This window comes from Aythya marila (genome assembly GCF_965140915.1).
Source record: "Aythya marila genome assembly, chromosome: 5".
Taxonomy (NCBI): domain Eukaryota; kingdom Metazoa; phylum Chordata; class Aves; order Anseriformes; family Anatidae; genus Aythya; species Aythya marila.
Window position 1 is genome coordinate 3927417 of NC_139046.1, and position 18576 is coordinate 3945992.

The 18576-nt window shown below is 43.0% G+C and overlaps 2 protein-coding genes across 4 annotated transcripts in view; one reads left to right on the top strand and one right to left on the bottom strand.

Annotated features, from left to right (window-relative positions):
* WDHD1 (WD repeat and HMG-box DNA binding protein 1) overlaps window positions 1–9356 on the bottom strand; it is a 31407-nt gene extending 22051 nt beyond the window's left edge. The window contains exons 1-6 of the mRNA XM_082761712.1: window positions 9304–9356; window positions 8815–8903; window positions 7213–7324; window positions 3991–4142; window positions 1711–1822; window positions 1140–1190 (exon numbers count right to left, since the gene is read on the bottom strand). Of these exons, the coding sequence (XP_082617838.1) occupies window positions 1140–1190; window positions 1711–1822; window positions 3991–4142; window positions 7213–7324; window positions 8815–8891 (504 nt within the window). The 5' untranslated portion in view covers window positions 8892–8903; window positions 9304–9356. The remainder of the gene's footprint in view (window positions 1–1139; window positions 1191–1710; window positions 1823–3990; window positions 4143–7212; window positions 7325–8814; window positions 8904–9303) is intronic.
* Window positions 9357–9429: 73 nt separating this feature from the next.
* On the top strand, window positions 9430–18266 carry SOCS4 (suppressor of cytokine signaling 4). Of its 3 annotated transcripts, none has more exons than XM_082762478.1 (3): window positions 9434–9546; window positions 15217–15299; window positions 15742–18266. In XM_082762478.1, exon 3 carries the CDS (start codon window positions 15840–15842, stop codon window positions 17148–17150), a length of 1311 nt encoding a protein of 436 aa, XP_082618604.1. In that variant the 5' UTR covers window positions 9434–9546; window positions 15217–15299; window positions 15742–15839; the 3' UTR covers window positions 17151–18266. The 3 variants fall into 3 exon arrangements, with proteins under 3 accessions (XP_082618606.1, XP_082618604.1, XP_082618605.1); XM_082762479.1 differs by lacking the exon at window positions 9434–9546 and adding an exon at window positions 10301–10477; XM_082762480.1 differs by lacking the exon at window positions 15217–15299 and having other exon boundaries at window positions 9430–9546.
* The last annotated feature ends 310 nt before the right edge of the window (window positions 18267–18576 follow it).

Here is an 18576-nt window from a genome sequence, read left to right on the forward strand (position 1 = left end):
ATGGTCTTTAAACTGTGATTTACATCCCCCTTGTGAGTAATTGTTGTGAAGTGGGTTTTTGTTGCTGTTCGGTTGTGTGTTTTTTTTTTAAACAGAGAAGAATAGCAAGCCCCTTATCCTTTAATAAGCCTTTTACTCATTATAACATAGTCCTATTTCTACAAATAAAAAAGGTTGGTATGCTCTAAGTCGAACTTTGAGTCCTTGGAAAACCAAGCATGTGTGCCACAGAGAGCAAGAGAGATGAAAGCAATGCTGTGCACAAAAATCCCTATCAAAGGAAAATGGGCATCGCTTCACCAATCTTGGCATGTGAAAACCAAACCTCCTCCTAATATCAAATCAAAGTAACCACGTTCATATTCTCAAGACTAACTACCCAGAAGGTTTATAGAAGAAGATGCTGCGTAGCATCTCTGAACATTATTTCACCCTCACTGGTCAGTCTTCAATCCTGAAAATTATTCAGTATTTCATAGGGAGCACAGGAAAAATAAATAAAAACAAAATACGTCTAGACAAGTGCTTATTAGCATAAAAATTTCTTCCTTAACCCTGAAAGCAAGTAGCTGAAATTCTGAAACCATGGTAGCCCACACCGTGGCAGGGGGTTGGAACTGGATGATCTTTAAGGTCCCTTCCAACCCAAACCATTCTACGATTCTATGAACCAAGAAATGTGATGGTTAATTGCTACTTTCACCTGAAGGGTTATTTTCAAATACAATGAGGACGAAATTCACAATTTTGACCAATGAAGAAACATCAACAAAATAAATTAGGGATACCACAGGCAGAAATAACAGCCCACAGCTACCCAGGCAGTATTTCACACTCAGGCTTGGAATTTCTCCCAGAAGTAGGTAGAAGTATTCTATGAAGTACTGTCAAACTTCTTCCTAAGAAAAATGAATTCTCCATTCACCATCTCTTCTTTCAGGAGTTCCAATGCATAGCTCCCCTTTTATTTGCAAATTAATTTTACATATAAACTTTTTTTTTTCTTTTGCAAATACTCTCAGCAGTTACTGATGACGTATCAAAGATTTATTCCAGCAGGATGATTTTAGTCTAGTTCTTTTTGTTGTCTGTGAAGTCCCTGCTTTCTTATAAAACAACTTGAAAGGCAGGCCTCTTACCTGATCTTCAATTTTCCATACTCTGACAGTGCCGTCGCAGCTTGCTGATGCCTGTGAAAGAGAAATTAAATAAATAAAATAATAAAATAAACATTAAAGACATTGAGAAATTAATGCCACAATATATATTAAAAAAACTACAACCAATGCTACAGACATATAATACATAAGTAGTTTTAAAAAGAAAGTCTCCCAGTTTATACCATTTTAAGACTTAAAGCTTTCTAATAGAAATGTCAAATCATCTTGATAATACCACTCAACTCCAAGATACTGGAATTACAAAAAAGGCTCAAAACTAATCTTAAATTACTTTAGTGAAATACCTTTCCACCTCTAAAATCAGATTGGCAATCGATTCCAGAAGAACATAGATGGTAATTGAGTGGGAAAGCAAAGACCAAGCTCCCCTGGGAGGCAACAAATTCTCACACATTCCATCAGCAGTAGTCAGCTGAAATTAAGTAGTCTTATGTCCCTGCTCACTGTTGTTTTACTCCAAAAATAACTCCCCCCTCCCATGGAGAAGGAAATTCAAAGAAGAAAGTAAACAAGTTGTTTTTGTTTTTACCAGATAAACATCCCTGGGGTCAAAAGACAGGCTTAGAACAGGAGCGTCGTGTCCTCGGAACGTTTTCTGCTTGCTGCTGTCAGTCACCTCCACAATTTTGACCATAAAGTCACTGTAAATCACAACAACACAGTTGTAAGATTATCAACGTTGGTATCAACAGTGACAGAGTATTTGTTTACAGCTATAAGAATTAAATCGGACACTAACTATCTTTTGGGGAAGTTTTAACTCTTGACACTATGATCTAAGGGAAAATGAGAATCTCGAGGCTTACTACAAGAGGAGCAAGGTTACATCACCAGATCATTTTTGTTTAAATCAAAGTTCATAAAATACAGTTGCTCTCTGAAGAGGATATTACATATACACAGACCACAAATCTGTTGAATATTATATTCAATGAGACTAAGTAAAAATCTGTGCTTAGTACTTGTTAAGTCAGTTTCCTGGTATCTATCTGTTAAATGGGACCTATATTCATGATCATCGTTCTCTTGGCCAAAAAAGAGCACAAAATATTTTATTTTTTAAAGTTTTTAACAGGATTATTAAGACCATTTATTGTTTCAGATACCATAATTGACCTTTTTTTTTTCTTTTTCAAATTTACTCCCCTTTCCAAAATTACAGACATTACTGCAGTTTAATTCAAAAAATCAATGCCAATAACTTCTAAGCCAAAGAGCTGCCATGACAATCTTCTGGTACTACTCCCTGTCATACTTCACTGCAACATTTTCAAAGAGGAATTTGGGGCTCTGTAGGGTTAGTCATTACCTTAACTACACACAGAATTGCAACCTCTGTTTTGTCAAATACCTAAATGCTAGCCAAACAGTCATAAAAAGAAGTCTATAAACTCCATTGTGAGACAACTGAAGTAATGTCAGCTCTCTTAAATAAGGCAAAGAAACGTGAAAGAAAATGCAGGCAGTAAGATAGCTTTTGCTTATTTAAGAAGCCACAGAACTATTTTTCAAACAGTTTAAGTGAATTTTGGCAGCCACCTCGACATTAAACTTATACAAATCTAAGTTTACAGACTTCATGTAATAATGGAGCAATCTGTGACAAGTAAAGGCTGCATTCCCTCATATCACAGATGTCACCTCCTTCAATGTCTAACAGAAGACCTCATCAAGGGGTGACCTCAGTTTCACAAGTTCTCTTCCCTAACGTGAGGACCCTGGTCAGGCTGCAGAAGGACTGGCTTTTTGTAAAAGTTTTTAGAAACAGAAAGAGGGTGTTGTCTGCTTAATCTCTCTAATCAAACTCAGATCCTGGGGCAGAGCTGTTCCCTCAGAAACGAGCACTGGCAAAGAGCCCAAATTCATGATCTCTGTCGGATTTAGAGATTAGAACAGTTACTGTCCCCAGCTGTCCAGTCGCCCAGTTTTGGTGGAGCTCCCGTGTCTGCTCTGCAGCTGCCAGAATTTACAGTCCAGCATAATGATCCAAATTGCTTTCTAGTTCAATTCATGCTTAGAGGAGGCAGGCTGCAGATGTAATGTTCTGCCATCTCTGCTGTAGGAATGCAGGACAAATTCCAGCAGAGAAGCAAGCAGGCAGCCTGGGTTAGCTAGAGTACCTAAAGAGCTCACCAAATCCAATTAAGAACCACCTGAGCCGTAAATAAATGAACAAGAATGTTGCCTGCTTGCTATTTTGCCATCTCTGTCAAAGGACTGGCATATATTGCATAATTTCTTAGGGCAGCATGTTTGCTTTTAACTAAACTATGCATTTAATCCCCCTCAGGGGAGTCTTGCAACTGTCATTTGTTATCATTTGGCAGAAGGGGGATGATACTGATGCCAGAGAATGACTCAAAGCTCTCGTGCAAATCAGAACCCAGCTAACTTTTGCATGTGCATATACATTTGCAGCACCATGATCCCAAAGAGTCAAGACATTATCCTTAGCACACACTAACAAAATCCTCGATGCTGCAATGAGATCCATATGGGTGAACACTTACAATTATGCATTTATAAGACTGAAAACTGAAAACACTCAAGGCTCCTGAAGAGAAAATGATTTCACAACACCACATTTCTACTTGAAACTATTCGGTGGATCAAATATCTCCCAAAGAATTTTTTCCTAACAGTCCTTTTCATTCCTTCCCCCGCCACCACCATTCCTGGAAGGCATTTTGCATTACTTTAAAACCCTCAGCGGTATGTGGATTAAAAATCTCATTGGCAAAATCGCCATGTGAGGAAGCTGCTGGACCTTGAATGATAGCAATCTTCTTCCTTATCAAGCACAGATTACCTAGATCCAGCAGCAATTTTGGTACCGTCACTGTTAAAGACGACATGGTTTGCGTTCATGGTGAAACGAGTGAGGATGCCATCAGGAGCTCCTTCAGGAAACGTATGTATCTGAACAGTGTTGTTTGATGCTGCTGTGATCAGTTTTCCATTCTTAAAAACAAGCAAACAAAAAAACATTTGTTAGTGAAACCATATTTATGTCCAAGGAGCCAAAAATGCCCTGATGTTCCCAATGGTTGGGCAGATTAACTTTAGTAGCTCCAAAAGACATCAAGAGTAGCAGAGAAATAATCTAACTTGTATTTCTTCCACCCAAAAATAAAGAGAAACACAGTAACTTATTAAGATACTTTATCACTTAAACCAAACTATTACAAGATAATAAAATTATTCTTTGTTTCTATATACTAGAAACTGCTAGATTTAATACCAAGTTGTTGTGCTAGGCTAAAAATCCATAATGTTAATTACATGGCAATTTACTCCATCAAGACATTCCCCACCTGTATATTTACTAAAATAATGAATTCTCAGAAAAGTCACAAATGAATTTCAAAGAACTGTCTGACCTTCTTCGGGTAGATAGAAAAAATAAATCTTTTTATATAGGCGAGAGTGCCTCTTAGAACAGGAGGAATCTTGCATCCTGTTTAGATTAATATGCTACATCATCAGGAGAGGGCATCCTTGGACCGATCTTGCCAGTTAAATGCCACTAGGGAAAGACGAGAAATTTATGAACCACAGCTTCGTCCTTTGCAGAAACAGAAGGCAGATGTCATCAAAAAATGATTCCAAATTAAAATGATTCCAAAACAAAAGAAATTATCCTATGCTTAGAACAGCAGTATATCTTCTTAAAGTGACAATACTATTCCTCACTTGGATGCAGCAATAAATTTTTGAAATACATAGAGAAATGCTGCATTGCCTTTTTTTAAAAAAAATGGAAGAAAAAAAAAAAAAAAAAAGAAAAGCAGCCTAAATTTATAGTAAAAATCACAAAGAAAAAGAAAGCAACAGCCAGTAGTAAATAACTTGAGAAGGAGATCAGATTTATTACTTATTACAAACCAGTGCCCCATAAAAGTGTCTTTAATGAAGCATATTTTTTGAAATAAAATCTCCTGAAGTTTTAAAAAGGATTCATAATTTCATTGTTTAAAAATAAATCCCTCAAAGCTGTAATTCTTTTCCAATAAGCCAAGAGCACAGGACTGTTCCAACTGCTGTCCAAAAATTAAAAACAAGAGGGCACTTCTTAACTGTGAGGGTGACAGAGCACTGGGACAGGTTGCCCAGAGAGGTTGTGGAGTCTCCTTCTCTGGAGATATTCAAAACCCGTCTGGATGCCATCCTGTGCAAGGTGATCCTGCTGGGCAGGGGGTTGGACCAGATGATCTTCAGATGACCAGATGACCTTCCAACCTTAGCCTTTCTGTGATTTCTCCCTCCTATATTAATTAATAATTTTTACAGTTTCTGGCACCGATTTGCTAAGCGAACCCATTCAAATCACCTCACTTGGTGTGTGAAAAGATAAGCAGCATGATAAAGACCAACAGCAAAACACTACAAATCAAAACAGATGCTACAGGTATTGAGCAAGATACATAAGTTATATCAAAAGGCATATAAGAAACTGAAGAAAGATTATTGTTCTGAATATAGTTTCAAATTAATATATCTGTATGAATTCTCATCTATTTCACCTTTTATATTCCCCTCCAAATATCACATATAGTTGAAAAACGATTTTAAAAATATCCTCTATGACTGCAAAGTTAACTCGACAATATCTGAAGGAGAGATGTAAACTTCTGGAATTCCTCTCTTCTTCCACAATTGCCATAAAGACAATATTTTGGACCTTCTGTTATTAATGTAATATAAGAATAATTGCACACAAGAGAATAGCTGTGAAAATTCTCAAGCTAAATAAATAAAATAGAAAAAAAAAAAAGTTCTATTGTTTTCTATTATACAAATTGATATAGGTGGATTATTTGCCTTCTTACTTACAAATAATCCCTGTTTCAAGATATACCACAAGGAGCTGCCTTAACATTAAAATAAACAGAGCAGGTTGTACGACAAATGCCAGAACAAGTCAGTCAGGTGACAGAAATACCTCTAATCAGCATTCTCAGAAATTATTACTAATTAGTGTTAAACAGAAATCTTGTTCTCCTCTGACTTGGGGTGGAGAACAAGGGAGAAACGAAATGTCAGAAGCACATTTTGGCCTACAAGCAATTTTGAGAACTAAATATCAACTGACTATTAAAATCAAACAAATAAAAAGTATTACCAAAGCATTAGCAGGCACTGACTCCATGAAGTAATTCTTGATTAATATAGATTATAATTCCTTGGGTATTAAAATAGGTCCACACAAAACTACTTCCTGGCTTACCTATTTTCACATAACCTTCCTCCCCCTGTTAGCACCATTTCAGAGCCTCTGAGATTGGAAGGGCAAGAGTAGGAATCGGCTGCAGTTACAGGCTGTCGGTAAAATGTTCATTCCCTCATCACTGAAGAACTGAGCTGTCACTGAAAAACACTTTTCCTAACCCTTGATGATTACATATTATGCTGGGAAACTTTTTGCAACTAACATTGTGCAAAACCACTGAAACAGTCTACAAAGTTCACTGCATAATTAGTTTAATCTGCTGGGTTTGTTTTTCAAAAAGGAGATCAAAGTCAGAAATAAGTATAACTGACTCTGAAGCGAGAGGAGTAAGAAAACTAGTATTATGGAATTTCAGTATAAGGAATAATTCCTCTTCAAGCCTGCATGGGATAAAGTGAGTTGTCAGGAGTATTCGTTTACATAAAATACTTAGTTAAAATATTCTATAGAAATATTCAGTGAAGTTTTCTGTTTGAGAAGTATTTTTTTCAACACTGCTTTAACATTTTCACTTAGACACAAAGGTAGAATGTGGACATGGGCTCAAATTTAAACAAAATCTGATTAAACACTATTCAACGTTGTTTTCCATATATTGGCACAAAGGCAAAGATCTACATATTTAACCTCCATCAGACTGAAACGTGCTATGCACAATATTATTCCTGCCTTTTTCTGTGTATTATCTCAATATATGCATAATGTTACATACGTGAGCACTATCTTAACAGCCTCAGCAGTCATGTTATGTATCAACATCAGCATGACAGAACTTAACTCGAGTTCTGTTAACTACGATACCTTCAGAGCACACGAATAGGCCTTCTCTCCAACATTAATGGACTTCGGATCATCATCATCCAGGTTCTCCCAAATCCTAACATCTCCATCACTGCCACAAGTTACAATGCAGCTGTTCAAAGACAAGGTTTGTTAACATTCAGGTACAGAAAGGACAGCCACTCTGACTTTCAATCCCAGAATGAAAATGTTTCTGAAGTGTTTGTTTTTTAACTGAAACACAATATATATTACTTTATTCACTGAATGCCATGTTTAATAAACATAGAAAAAAAATGCACGACCATAACAGAGTACCCGAGTCTGGTTAGGCCTAGCCCCCATTGAACTCACCCTTACATATTTTAAGTCAATCTAGATGATTTTTTTTCAAAGGACTTAATTAGTACTGATTTCACTTTGGGCTGGGCATTTAATTTTTTCTTCAGCCTTGAAAATTTACCTTACAGCTAATTACAAAGCTGAGGCCAAAGCAAGGGCGCTAACACACACCCTTGACTGAAGTTAACCAAGCTGAATATGTTCCAGGCCTACAGAGTTCTTAAAAATAGTTGACATAGGATTCAATTGTCAAGGCTACGAGAGTTAGCTTTCACAATTTTAAAGCAATAAACAATAACCTTAAGTACAAAGCAAATATGTAAACGTTTGCATAGGATTTTTAATTACTTTCTGAATCTATAATCAAGCTTTGTATTCTTTTTTTTTTTTTCCCAGATGCAGTCCCCAAAAAAATCTAATTAAACAGTAAAGTATTACAAAGTCAGTAGAGAAACTGTGATGTTACTCCCCTGGTGCTGTTCTATAAGGTTTGCAAGCAACACTGCATTGATATTGAAAATATTGACATCAGAGGGTCCAGCAGTACTGGACCAGTGGTCTTCAGCAGAGATGTCTGGTTTTTTGTTGTTGTGGTGGTGCCTTTTTTTTTTTTTAAATATATCTGCATTTTGATGGAAGATACTTAAATCTTAATTCTATGCAAAGAAGACTTTTTGTGGTTGGAGGGGAGGGTTGTTATCAGACTACCCCTACAGTCCTCTTTGTAGCAAGCCTAATGACCTAAAGAAAGAGATAAGATAATTTGCATTTAAACCATAATCAATATGGTTTAGACTGTAAATTCATTTGAGATGGCTTGTATTCTAGCTTACCTTTTATTTTTAATCAAAAAACAGGTAACAACAAACATTCAGTTTTTATTTATGCATGCAAGAACTAGTGTAAGTAGAACAAGAAAGAACAGCAAGCCAGTATTGGATTTCTTCTGCTATAGTTTTAATTTCTTATTGGATATAGAAACATATCTTCTCCAACATATGCATGTATGTATATATATAACGTAAAATATATATATATAAGTCTTATATATAAGTTATGTCTATTGCTTCAAAATTCAGGGCATCAAAAGATGCGTCTTATAGTCAGTTCTTAACAAAGACAAATAAAGGGTTTGCCAGACCATGCCAGGCCATAAATCCATCTGTCCAGCACCATAACCACCAGTAGCTGGTAGAGATACTCCTGAGGAGGCAGCAGACAGAAAATATAATCCCCTGGATTAGATTTTATCCCCCCTCTCCAGGAGTTAGGTTAAATTACCTCCCGGTGTCATCGAAGCAAACATCCGTGTGGCCCTCCGTGTGGCCATAGCGCATGGGTTTTTGGGCAGAAGGCATCTTTGCTGTCACCTGAGGACAAAAAGGAGAGAAATACGAGAAATACAATCATTAAAATTAGAAATAGAGAGGATGAAAGAGCTCCGGATGGCAGGGCAAGGTTAGAGGTGATGGCAACCCCCCCACACACGGGGGCTGGAACCACGCAGAGCCCGGCCATACGGCCTAAGCAGCGCAGCCCCCACTGCTCCTAAACACCCCCAAATCCCAAGAGTTTCGGCCAAAAACGAGCCAGGGAAGAAAAAAGGGGGGAAAATTAAACGAGGGGGACCTCAGGGGACGGGTGCGCGGGGTCTGAACTCGGAAATCTCAACGAGAAGGGGCCGTGGGGAGCCCCATGGGGGCAAGGGGAAGGGGAGGGGAAGGCTGGGGGCCGCATTCCCCCCTCATCCCCCATCGCCTCCCCGCTCACCACAGCGGGCCCCGGCCGCCCTGTTGGAGCCTTCCCGCGCTGGGCTCTCGGTGCCCGCCCCAGGGGCCGGCCCGGAGCCCGTCAGGCCCGGGGCGGAGCTGGGTTTAACGGGGGCCGGCCCGGCCCGGCTGCCACACGCAGGATGGCGGCGGCGGTGGGAGAGGCTGGGGCCGCTCGGAGGAGGAGGAGGAGGAGGAGGCGGCTGAGGGGCTCCGGCGGGTGAAGGAGCCGGGACGGAGCCGGGTGAGGGGCGAGAAGCGGGCAGGGTGGGCGCAGGGGAGAGCCGTGAGGGGCGGGCAGGGCCCGGCTGCTGCCTGAGGGGACGCGGCGAGGTCGGGCGTGAGGGAACCGGCACCAGCGGCCTTCATCCTCCTCCTCTTCCTCATCTCCTCCTCCTCATCCACCTCCTCCTCCTTCCTCTCCTTCTCCTCAGACCCCCCAGGCCTCCGCCTGAACAGCCCCGGTAGTCTCGTCCTACCCGGTTGCCTCCCACCCCTTAAAAAAAAAAAAAAGGGTATTTTGGCCCCAAAACGCAGCCCGGCTGGCTGAGGGGGGGGGGCAGTTAGACGCGGGGTGCTGGAAGCGTGACTCTCCCGCTACCAAAAATTGCCTTTATCCTTCTCGATGCGCCGATAATTCAGTTTTTCTGAGGGAAATCGGTGTGCCAGGTACCCGGCTCTTCAACATCCAAATCCTGCGTGTCCATCACAAGCCCTTCAGGAGCTGCAGGAACCCTCCGTCGAGGCAAAATCCTACAAAAACGAAATGTCACCGGCTGCTCCCTGTGGGGAACACACCCCACAAAAGCTGTAGGACCGAACCCGCCTGGAGATCCTGGAATTAGGGGATTATTCCCTACGGACAGCTGCTGTGACGCTGGTGCCAAATGCAGTTGTGGTGAAGTAGGTAGCGAGGCACGGCATGAAGCTTTTCCAGGCTGGAAAGCAGAAGCCAGGCATTTTTTATTTTTATTATTATTTCTTAAAGGACAAAACATTACAGCTCTGCATGCCCGAAGTAAGAAGAAAAAAAAAAAAAAAAAGGCTTCTCTATTTTTCCTTAATGAAACTTTAATGTTCTGGCCCAATTTATTCCAGCTTCTAAGAAAATTTGCTCCCAGGCAAAAACCTTTTATCTTCAGTTTTAGTCTGGAGCGGATCTATCAGTGGTCGGGGTGAGCAGCTTGATTTATTTATGTTGGAAATGTGCTCGGGCTCTTTATGCCACTCACATTGTTGGTGCTTTCATGAATGAGTAAGACAGTAGGCAGGCTCTTATATTTTTTTTTTTTATCAATATGCCCAGATTTCATTATTATTAAGCCTTGTGGAAGCTGTGTGGAGACATGTTTTCCATGGGTGTATCCTGACATATTTCAGTAAATCGTGATTTCTGGTGAGGATAATGTGTTCTAGCACAGTGATTCGAGCTGAACCGCTTATCAGATGAGTGGGAAGAGCGAGCTATTCTTACAGCAGCCTCCCTGCAAGCTTCTGGGGCTGAGACGAACGCACGCCAACTGTGTTATTATGTTTTTTAATTATTTATTTCGCTTGGCAGAAAGTCTCATGCGAGCTGCACCTGGAATATTTTACAATGCAAAAGCTGTTACAAGTCCAAGCGTAGCGTAATCCTCCGGAGGTGCTACCAAGGGGAGCGCAGGCACCGGCGCTGGGTCCTGTTGGAAGTGGCAAGGCGTCAAGTGCGAGGTTATTCTTTAAATCCGGGTCGGAAACCAAAGCTTCAGCTTTCTGAGGAGGTGTAGCTGCTTGAGAGGGCAGCGGCAGGGCGGGAGCTGCTGGGCTCACCTCCTGGGTTTCTGGGTGGAGCGCGACGTGTCGGTCACGGGCCATAAAGCTGTTACTGATTTAGTGCTGGAGAGGCGGCTGCGCTCGGCGAGCAGCTCCTGCCGCCTGCAAGCAGGGCGCTGCTACGGCGGGAGGTACGAGAGGTCCTCAGCACCTGCCTCCGAAACCTCTTCCACATCCCAGGAGGGAATAAGAGAGCTTAATTTTGGGTTAAACTGGGCATTGCTGCCTGCCCTTCTCCTGGAGCTCTGGGGATATGCAGACCCTGTAATAATCAAGTGCATTTCCAGGTAAGAAGTACTGCAAACTGTTTTTATCTTTTCAGATTATCATTTTTAAGCCAGGAGAATTGAGCCTCAGTGTTATCCTTTACAGGTCGGGCTTTTTTTTTCCAAAAGAAGTCAATAACAGCCCGGCTTCAGTGGAAGGTCAGGTTTTAAAATGGGATCTCGTAGCCAAAATCTAATTGGGCGAAAGTAATGAAAACAGCATGTGACCGGTGAGAATTTTTTTTTAATGACTTCTACGTAAGCTGAAAGGAAAAGGGACGGGTGCTCCAATTTATTACAACTTAATTCTTCCCTCTTGGGGTTTTATCAGGGCTAGAAGAGTATCAACTGCTGTAACAATACCAAAATTGATTTAATTTTCTGTGTGTGAATCTCCTTTTGTTAAACGAGAGGCTTGCTACAGTGACACTTTGGCTTTTGTGTGCTTGAACAGAAAACCTCAGGAGTGCTTTCTTGTAAGGAGGGCCGTTCAGGAGGTTGTCCCCAGAGCTGGTGGGACCTCCATCCTTGGAGGCTTGCAGGACGTGGAAGGCTTCCAGCAAGAGGCTGGGCTGGCGGCCCTGGGCGTCCATTTCACCCAGTGCCTGGGGGCATCGTGCTGTTCTGTTTCTTCTTTACACAGAAACCAAAGCAGCTTGACAGAAAGGACCTGGGGACTCCGTGCTAGAGGCTGAGGACAAAAATATCTGGTTAAAGCAATTCAGTATTTATTGGGAGGGGGTGAAGTCTGTCAACACTCGTGGTTCTGATTCTGCTCTCGGAGTTCCTGGGTGTTTTGCAGCTGATTTAAACAGACATCTGGCGAGTCTTATCGCAGTTGTCCACGGCATTTTACCTCTGGCTAGGAGGTGATATTTGTATTGCCTCAGAATGGCTGCTAGGCACTACACGTAGCTCAGGCTTGAAGTTTGAGTGTCCGGGCATGGGTGCTGGAAGGAAAAAGTGTTGGGAGCGGATGGCTGCCCCATCCCCCTCTGAAGCTCTCTGCGGACGGAGCAAAGAGGCATTTCGTGCTCAGGAGCTGTGCCCGTGGTGAAAACAACAACAGAAACCACCCCGCTCGCTGCCCGTCCTCGGGGACTGTGAGCCGTGGCTGCGCTGGATAACCTTGAACTGCAAGCCGGATCCTGTGGCCTGATGTGAACTCTGTTTATCCCTGCACGCTGCTTTCCCCCTGCCGTTTGTTTAGAGTTTCAATGTGAGGTTTTTGTCAAATCCTTCAGCTTCTGAGATGCCTGAGGTGTCCCCGCTTAGAAGAAAGCTTCTGCAGGCAGAGGGCTGCTCGTGTCTGTGTCGTTACCTACCAGCGCCTGTCTCTTCGCCTCGTTGCAGCAGGGGAGATCTCAGACCTGACGTCCGTAAGCTGTGCGCTGCACGACTTCTCCATTTAGTGCTGCCTGCAGGGAGAAACCCGCTCTGTGTTCCCTGGGTTTTATTCTCCCTGTTTTTATTCTCCTGCTCTTTGAGTTGTGTGCAGCCATTAATGGATGTTGGGGACGTCGTATTTTCCTCGCGGGTCTGCAGCACAAGGGAAGATTTGTTTAGGTGCATAGCGTGCAGTGGGGATACAGCCCCAGATGCCTTGATGTCCTTTGTGTCTTTCTACCCACATTATTTTTGGTCCCCATGCTACAGGCAGGGCTCTGAATCACAGATTGGGGAAAGCCTGAAGGATGACCCCTCGCTGGAGCACAGGACACCAGGATTTGGGCACCCACCATCCTTTTTGGTAGGGGATGCTTCAGGATGCAGCTAGCAGCAGAGCTGGGAACAGCAGCTTTGCCTCCTGCGTTACACATTGAGCACTTTATTCTTCCTTCACAATTTCAGCTTCGAACCTGCCTTTTGTAGGACAACACCCCCTTTTTTTTTTTTTTTTCACGTGCTCCACGCTCTTCCCACGGGCGTAGCAATTACTCCCGTGACGTGGCAGGGTTGGCGCCTCGCTCCCAGCAGTCTCCAAACCCTCAGGAACAGCTTTGTGTGCTGCTGGCTAATGGGGCATGTCTTAAAACATCATGTGCTGCCACCTCGCTTGGAGTTTCAGGGTTCAGATACCACTAATGGTACACGACAGGAGAAAGGCAGGGAGGGGAACGTGGCTTTACAGCCAAACACGACGACAACCCAGATAGAAATGACACCAAGCACTGAAGTTCTCGCAGTTGCAAGGCCGTGCTGTCACGTTGGGGGATATCGGGCCCTCTCAGCACTTTGGGGGTTTGCACATTTTGCAGTTTTTAATTAAAAGCCTGTATTCTGCCTATTCCTACCCCTTATAAGGGCTGGATGTGCAGAATGAGATAATTGAAGGTTTCCGAAGCAATTACAAACTGTCATACCCTAATTTTGAAGTACTTGACTTTGCACCCTAAATGCTATCTCTCCTTCCAATTAAAAATCCCTTATACACAGCTAAGGAAATTTACCACAGGCTGAATTTTGTTTTTCAGCAGTTATTTCAGATTATCACCGGGGCGAATGAGATGGGGGGATGTTGTTGGTGGTATTTGTTTGTTTTTTTTTTTAATCGTTGTGGAGAAAATTCACTGCTCCAGAAGCAATTCTAAGCTTCTGGATGACCAAATGTAAACGTTTCAAAAGCAGTCACTGAACCCTGGCCTAAGTAAAGGAGGTTTGGGTCTCAGAGGTGAATGCTGCCTTTCTCCTCTCGGTATTGCATCTGCAATGTTTTCACCAAAAAGTTGTGTGCAAAATCTTGGGAGAAGAAAGCAATCTTTAATATTTGATGGTTTGTAATTGCTGAAGACATGGACCCCGTTCCCTGACTCCCCTTGCTTGCAGTGAGGTATTGCTCATCTCCATGGCTCTAATGCTAGATTTTTCCACACATTTGCAGTGTTTTTACTTTTCTTCCCCTCCTTCCACATTTTTTTCATCTCTTTTCTTTTCCCCACCTTTCCCTCCCTTTCCCTTCCCCCCCCTCAGGTTTGTGGCTTGTGAATAACGAACGCAATGTCAAAAATTCCTTGGTGAAAGTTACATCTGGGATGCATTTGGTCCACATCTTGCATGTAAGCCCTTGGCACGGCAGCCTTAGTCTTTTACTGAAAGCAGAGGCGAGACCTCAGCCTGCTCGGCCCCTCGGGGACTGCAGGGAGATTGTGTCATGCTGCCTAATCCTAATGATGAGAATGGATTGAATGGAGAGAGGAAGTGGATGCCCTTCGCTTTTCCTGCTTAGTATTTACCACGTCAATTAGTTCATTAAAAAAAAACAAAACAAAACAAAAACACCACCACAAAACAGTGGAAGGCAGGAGCTGGATCTACTTTTGGTGCAAAAAGTGTGATGGTACATGATGGAGAGCCTTTCTGCCATGCCCTGGGAGAGCGTAGCACGCAGAGCATATTGCTCTCTGTGTACCTTGAAAAAAAAAATCCCTGCTCTACTTTCAACCGAGTAATCAAAAGAGGAATTTTTGATTTTTTTTTCTCAAAGTGCAGCATTCAGAAGGAAATCTCTTATCTGTTTGAGAATTCAATGCGCTTTTGGAAACAAAAGAGAATTAAATCAGCAACCGTGGGTCTCAGAGCAGCGCTGATTTTAATAATGTAAACTTTCTTCTCTAATGAGTAATAAGCAGTTCCATCTTTCATGGCCTTTTAAAATTGCTTTTAGTAAGGGACTGGATTTGTTTTAATCCTTTTCAGTATGTAAAGCCCCAGATATTTCAATCCCTTAGGGGCTCAGTATTTTCCAGCTCCGTTTTAAAAGGCAGAGGGAAAACAGCTTTCAGAAATTGACAGAATCTGTGACTGATATAGTTTATTTTTTATTTTTTTTTACCCAGAAAGTGACCCAGAAGTGTCAGTTAAGAATAAGATCTCTGGCATCCCACCCCGTGGATTAGCAGCAAACAGGCGTATCATCTAGGTACAGTAGCTCTTTGTACTCTGACCTACTTGTTTCTGCTCTGGCTTGTTCCTTCTTGAAAGGTTATTTGGAAGAGATGCAGAACTTGCTCAATAAACAGCCGAAGCAGTGCCACCTGCCACGTGAAAGGCTTCATTTTGAAACGGACCCTAGTGAAGGAGGAGTGCCAACGCCCAAAACTTTCTGCTCTGCTTTGTAGTCAGAACGGGTGCTCTAAAAACGCACCGGATGGTTTGCTCTGGAGGAAACTTCTGAGAAGAAAGGGTTAAGAGCCCTGTGTGGGATCAGGGAGGTGTTTGTGGAGTGCTCTCAAGAATTCAGCTTGATCTTTATTATACGTGGCTAGCAATTAATGGTTCCTGTTGTCGTGTGTACACGGGCATCGGTCTTGTGTCGTGTGCGTGCGAAGCCGTTAACCTCTCTGCCTTCTCTTTTTCCTCAGGTACTCTCAGAAGGTGCCTCAAAGAAGCTTCCTCACGTGGAAAACCCTACGAGGAAAACAGCGCGTTTTCTGCAAACTCGTGGAGCAAAGCTCTCAAAATGGCAGACAATAAGGACAGTAACGTTAAAAACGCAGATGTCAGACCCAAAAGCAGCCGGAGCAGAAGCGCAGACAGAAAGGATGGTTACGTGTGGAGCGGGAAGAAGCTCTCCTGGTCAAAAAAGAGCGAGCACTGTTCTGATGCTGAGACTGCAAGCGCTGTGGGAAGATCAGGGGCTAATTTAAAGAGCCAGGAGAGGAAATACAGCTGCTCCTCTATCGAGCTGGATCTAGATCGCTCCTGTGGTCACAGGTTTTTGGGCCGCTCTCTCAAACAGAAATTGCAGGATGCCGTGGGTCAGTGCTTTCCCATAAAGAACTGCAGCAGTCGGCACGCCTCAGGGCTCCAGTCGAAAAGGAAAATTCATATCAGTGAACTCATGCTAGATAAGTGTCCTTTTCCTCCACGCTCAGAGCTCGCTTTTCGGTGGCACTTGATTAAAAGGCATACAGCCCCCATCAGCCAAAAGGCGGATGACTGGATAATCGCTGATTTATCCCAAAACGAGGAGAAGGAGGATCACCTGCGAGACGATGAGGTAGCCAACGGGGGAACGGAGTCTCCCTCCCAGTCCTGTGAGCTTCCCGATGGCATTTCCTCCAGGGGGGACTCGAGGTCGGAGCTGGTGCTGGGTAAGGTGGTGCGGAGCAGTAAAGAGGAGAGCGACATGGACTCCGACGACGAAGTTATTACGCTGTGCACGAGCTCTAGGAAAAGAAACAAGCCCAAATGGGAAACCGACGACGAGCTGCTGCGGATGGAAACGCCCCCAAAATACCACACGCAGATCGATTATGTCCACTGCCTGGTCCCAGACCTCCTTCAGATCAACAACAACCCCTGCTACTGGGGAGTCATGGATAAATACGCCGCCGAAGCGCTGCTGGAAGGCAAGCCGGAGGGAACGTTTCTGTTACGAGATTCTGCCCAAGAAGACTACTTGTTTTCGGTGAGCTTCAGGCGCTACAGCCGCTCCCTCCACGCGCGGATAGAGCAGTGGAATCACAACTTCAGCTTCGATGCCCACGATCCGTGCGTCTTCCACTCCCCGGACATCACGGGACTCCTAGAGCACTACAAAGATCCGAGCTCCTGTATGTTCTTTGAACCTCTTCTGTCCACTCCATTAAACAGGACCTTTCCTTTTTCTCTCCAACATATATGTAGAACAGTTATTTGCAACTGTACCACTTACGACGGCATCGATGCACTTCCTATTCCTCCGTCAGTGAAGCTGTATTTGAAGGAATATCACTACAAATCGAAAGTTAGAGTACTCAGGATTGATGTGCCAGAGCAGCAAAGCTAGAAAATATTTTTATGAAAGAATGAAATTGTCTCTCAACAGATCAATTTGTGTTCAGTCTTTCCTCCTTTTAAGTTCCTTAATGTCATTTTGACTTTTTTTCCCCTTCTTCTGCAGATTATTTACAACCCCAACTAGCCTCTGTCTAAGGCTTTTTTATCCAGACGTACTTTGAGTCTTCCCGAGTCTCTTTTTAGAAATGGTATTCCTTGTGGGCTTTCGGTACTGTTCCCCATCTAGAGTTTTATGGAATTTCAGGTAGGCTTTCTGGTATTTCTATAGGTGGATAGTCTTTAGATCTAAAAACCTTAAAAAAATCAGTTTTGAACTTGATCTGTCTTTTATATTGTAATTTACATATGTTGCTGAGATGTTTGAAATAATGCACATTAACTAAAGATTGACTCATCTCTATTTTCTGCATTTCTTTTAAAACGAGTGCTCTAGTCTGTGTGTGTGTGTGTGTGTGTGCGCCCATATTTAATGTAGGAAATTCATCGGTCTATTTCTAACATGACTATTCCTAGCAAAATGAGGTTTGAAAGAGGATACGATCTTGCTATAAATACATCAGGGGGCTAAACGCCAGGGAGAAAACAATTCAAGCTAAGGACAACGCTCAGTACAGGAACAAACATGCACAAACTGGTCGGGAAAGGATTTGGGCTGGAAAGGAGGAAGGCTCACTCGTCAGCAGTGGGGTTCTGGAGTAGAATTTCATTTCTATAACAGCAGGAAAAAGCAAACTGCTCAGAAACTGGGGTTTGTTTGGTGTCTGGAAGGGGCAATGATGCAGCCACTTGTGATAGATGGGGCTTGGACTTGGCAACTGTTTCTCTGTTCCTGTTTCGTTATGGGCAATAGCCAGTTTTCACTCCAGGGGCTGCTGGTCTGAGTTGATAAAGCATGGGGTGGGAAGGCAGATATTTCCTTAATCTTGGACAATTTATGCATATTAAACTATCTGATCCTATTTGTTTGATCCTGAGGTGACGAATAGCTTTCCCATGTTGTTAGTGGGAGGGTTTTTTAGTTGTTAAGTATAGCTGGAAAAAAAAGTGTGCACATTTTTCTTGCAACCTGTACAGGAAAACCACGATAATGCTCCTAAAAGCATTACTTATGGTGCGTGGATGGTCAGATCTGCTGCTGAATTGTTGGTGAGATCCCAAGGAGACTCAGGCTCTAGGTCCAGGCACAAAACTGGAGCATTTTCCAGGCTGGCCTCGGGTAAGGGCTCCACGAGGAGCAACCTGTGGTTCTGGTGGCTTCACCCACACATGCTCGCAGATCACCTAAGTGCAGTGACAGCAGCCGTACTGTTTTCTTCCCCTTTGATCCCAGGGAGTGTTTGTATCCTCCTGAAATGCCTTTGAAAGTGAGACCCAAAGCAGGCGGAATTACAGATGTCTAATTTTCCGCGTGCGTG

Coding starts and splice junctions, on each gene's coding strand:
- SOCS4 (XM_082762480.1), top strand. CDS start 15,840: ATGGCAGACAATAAGGACAGTAACGTTAAAAACGCAGATGTCAGACCC.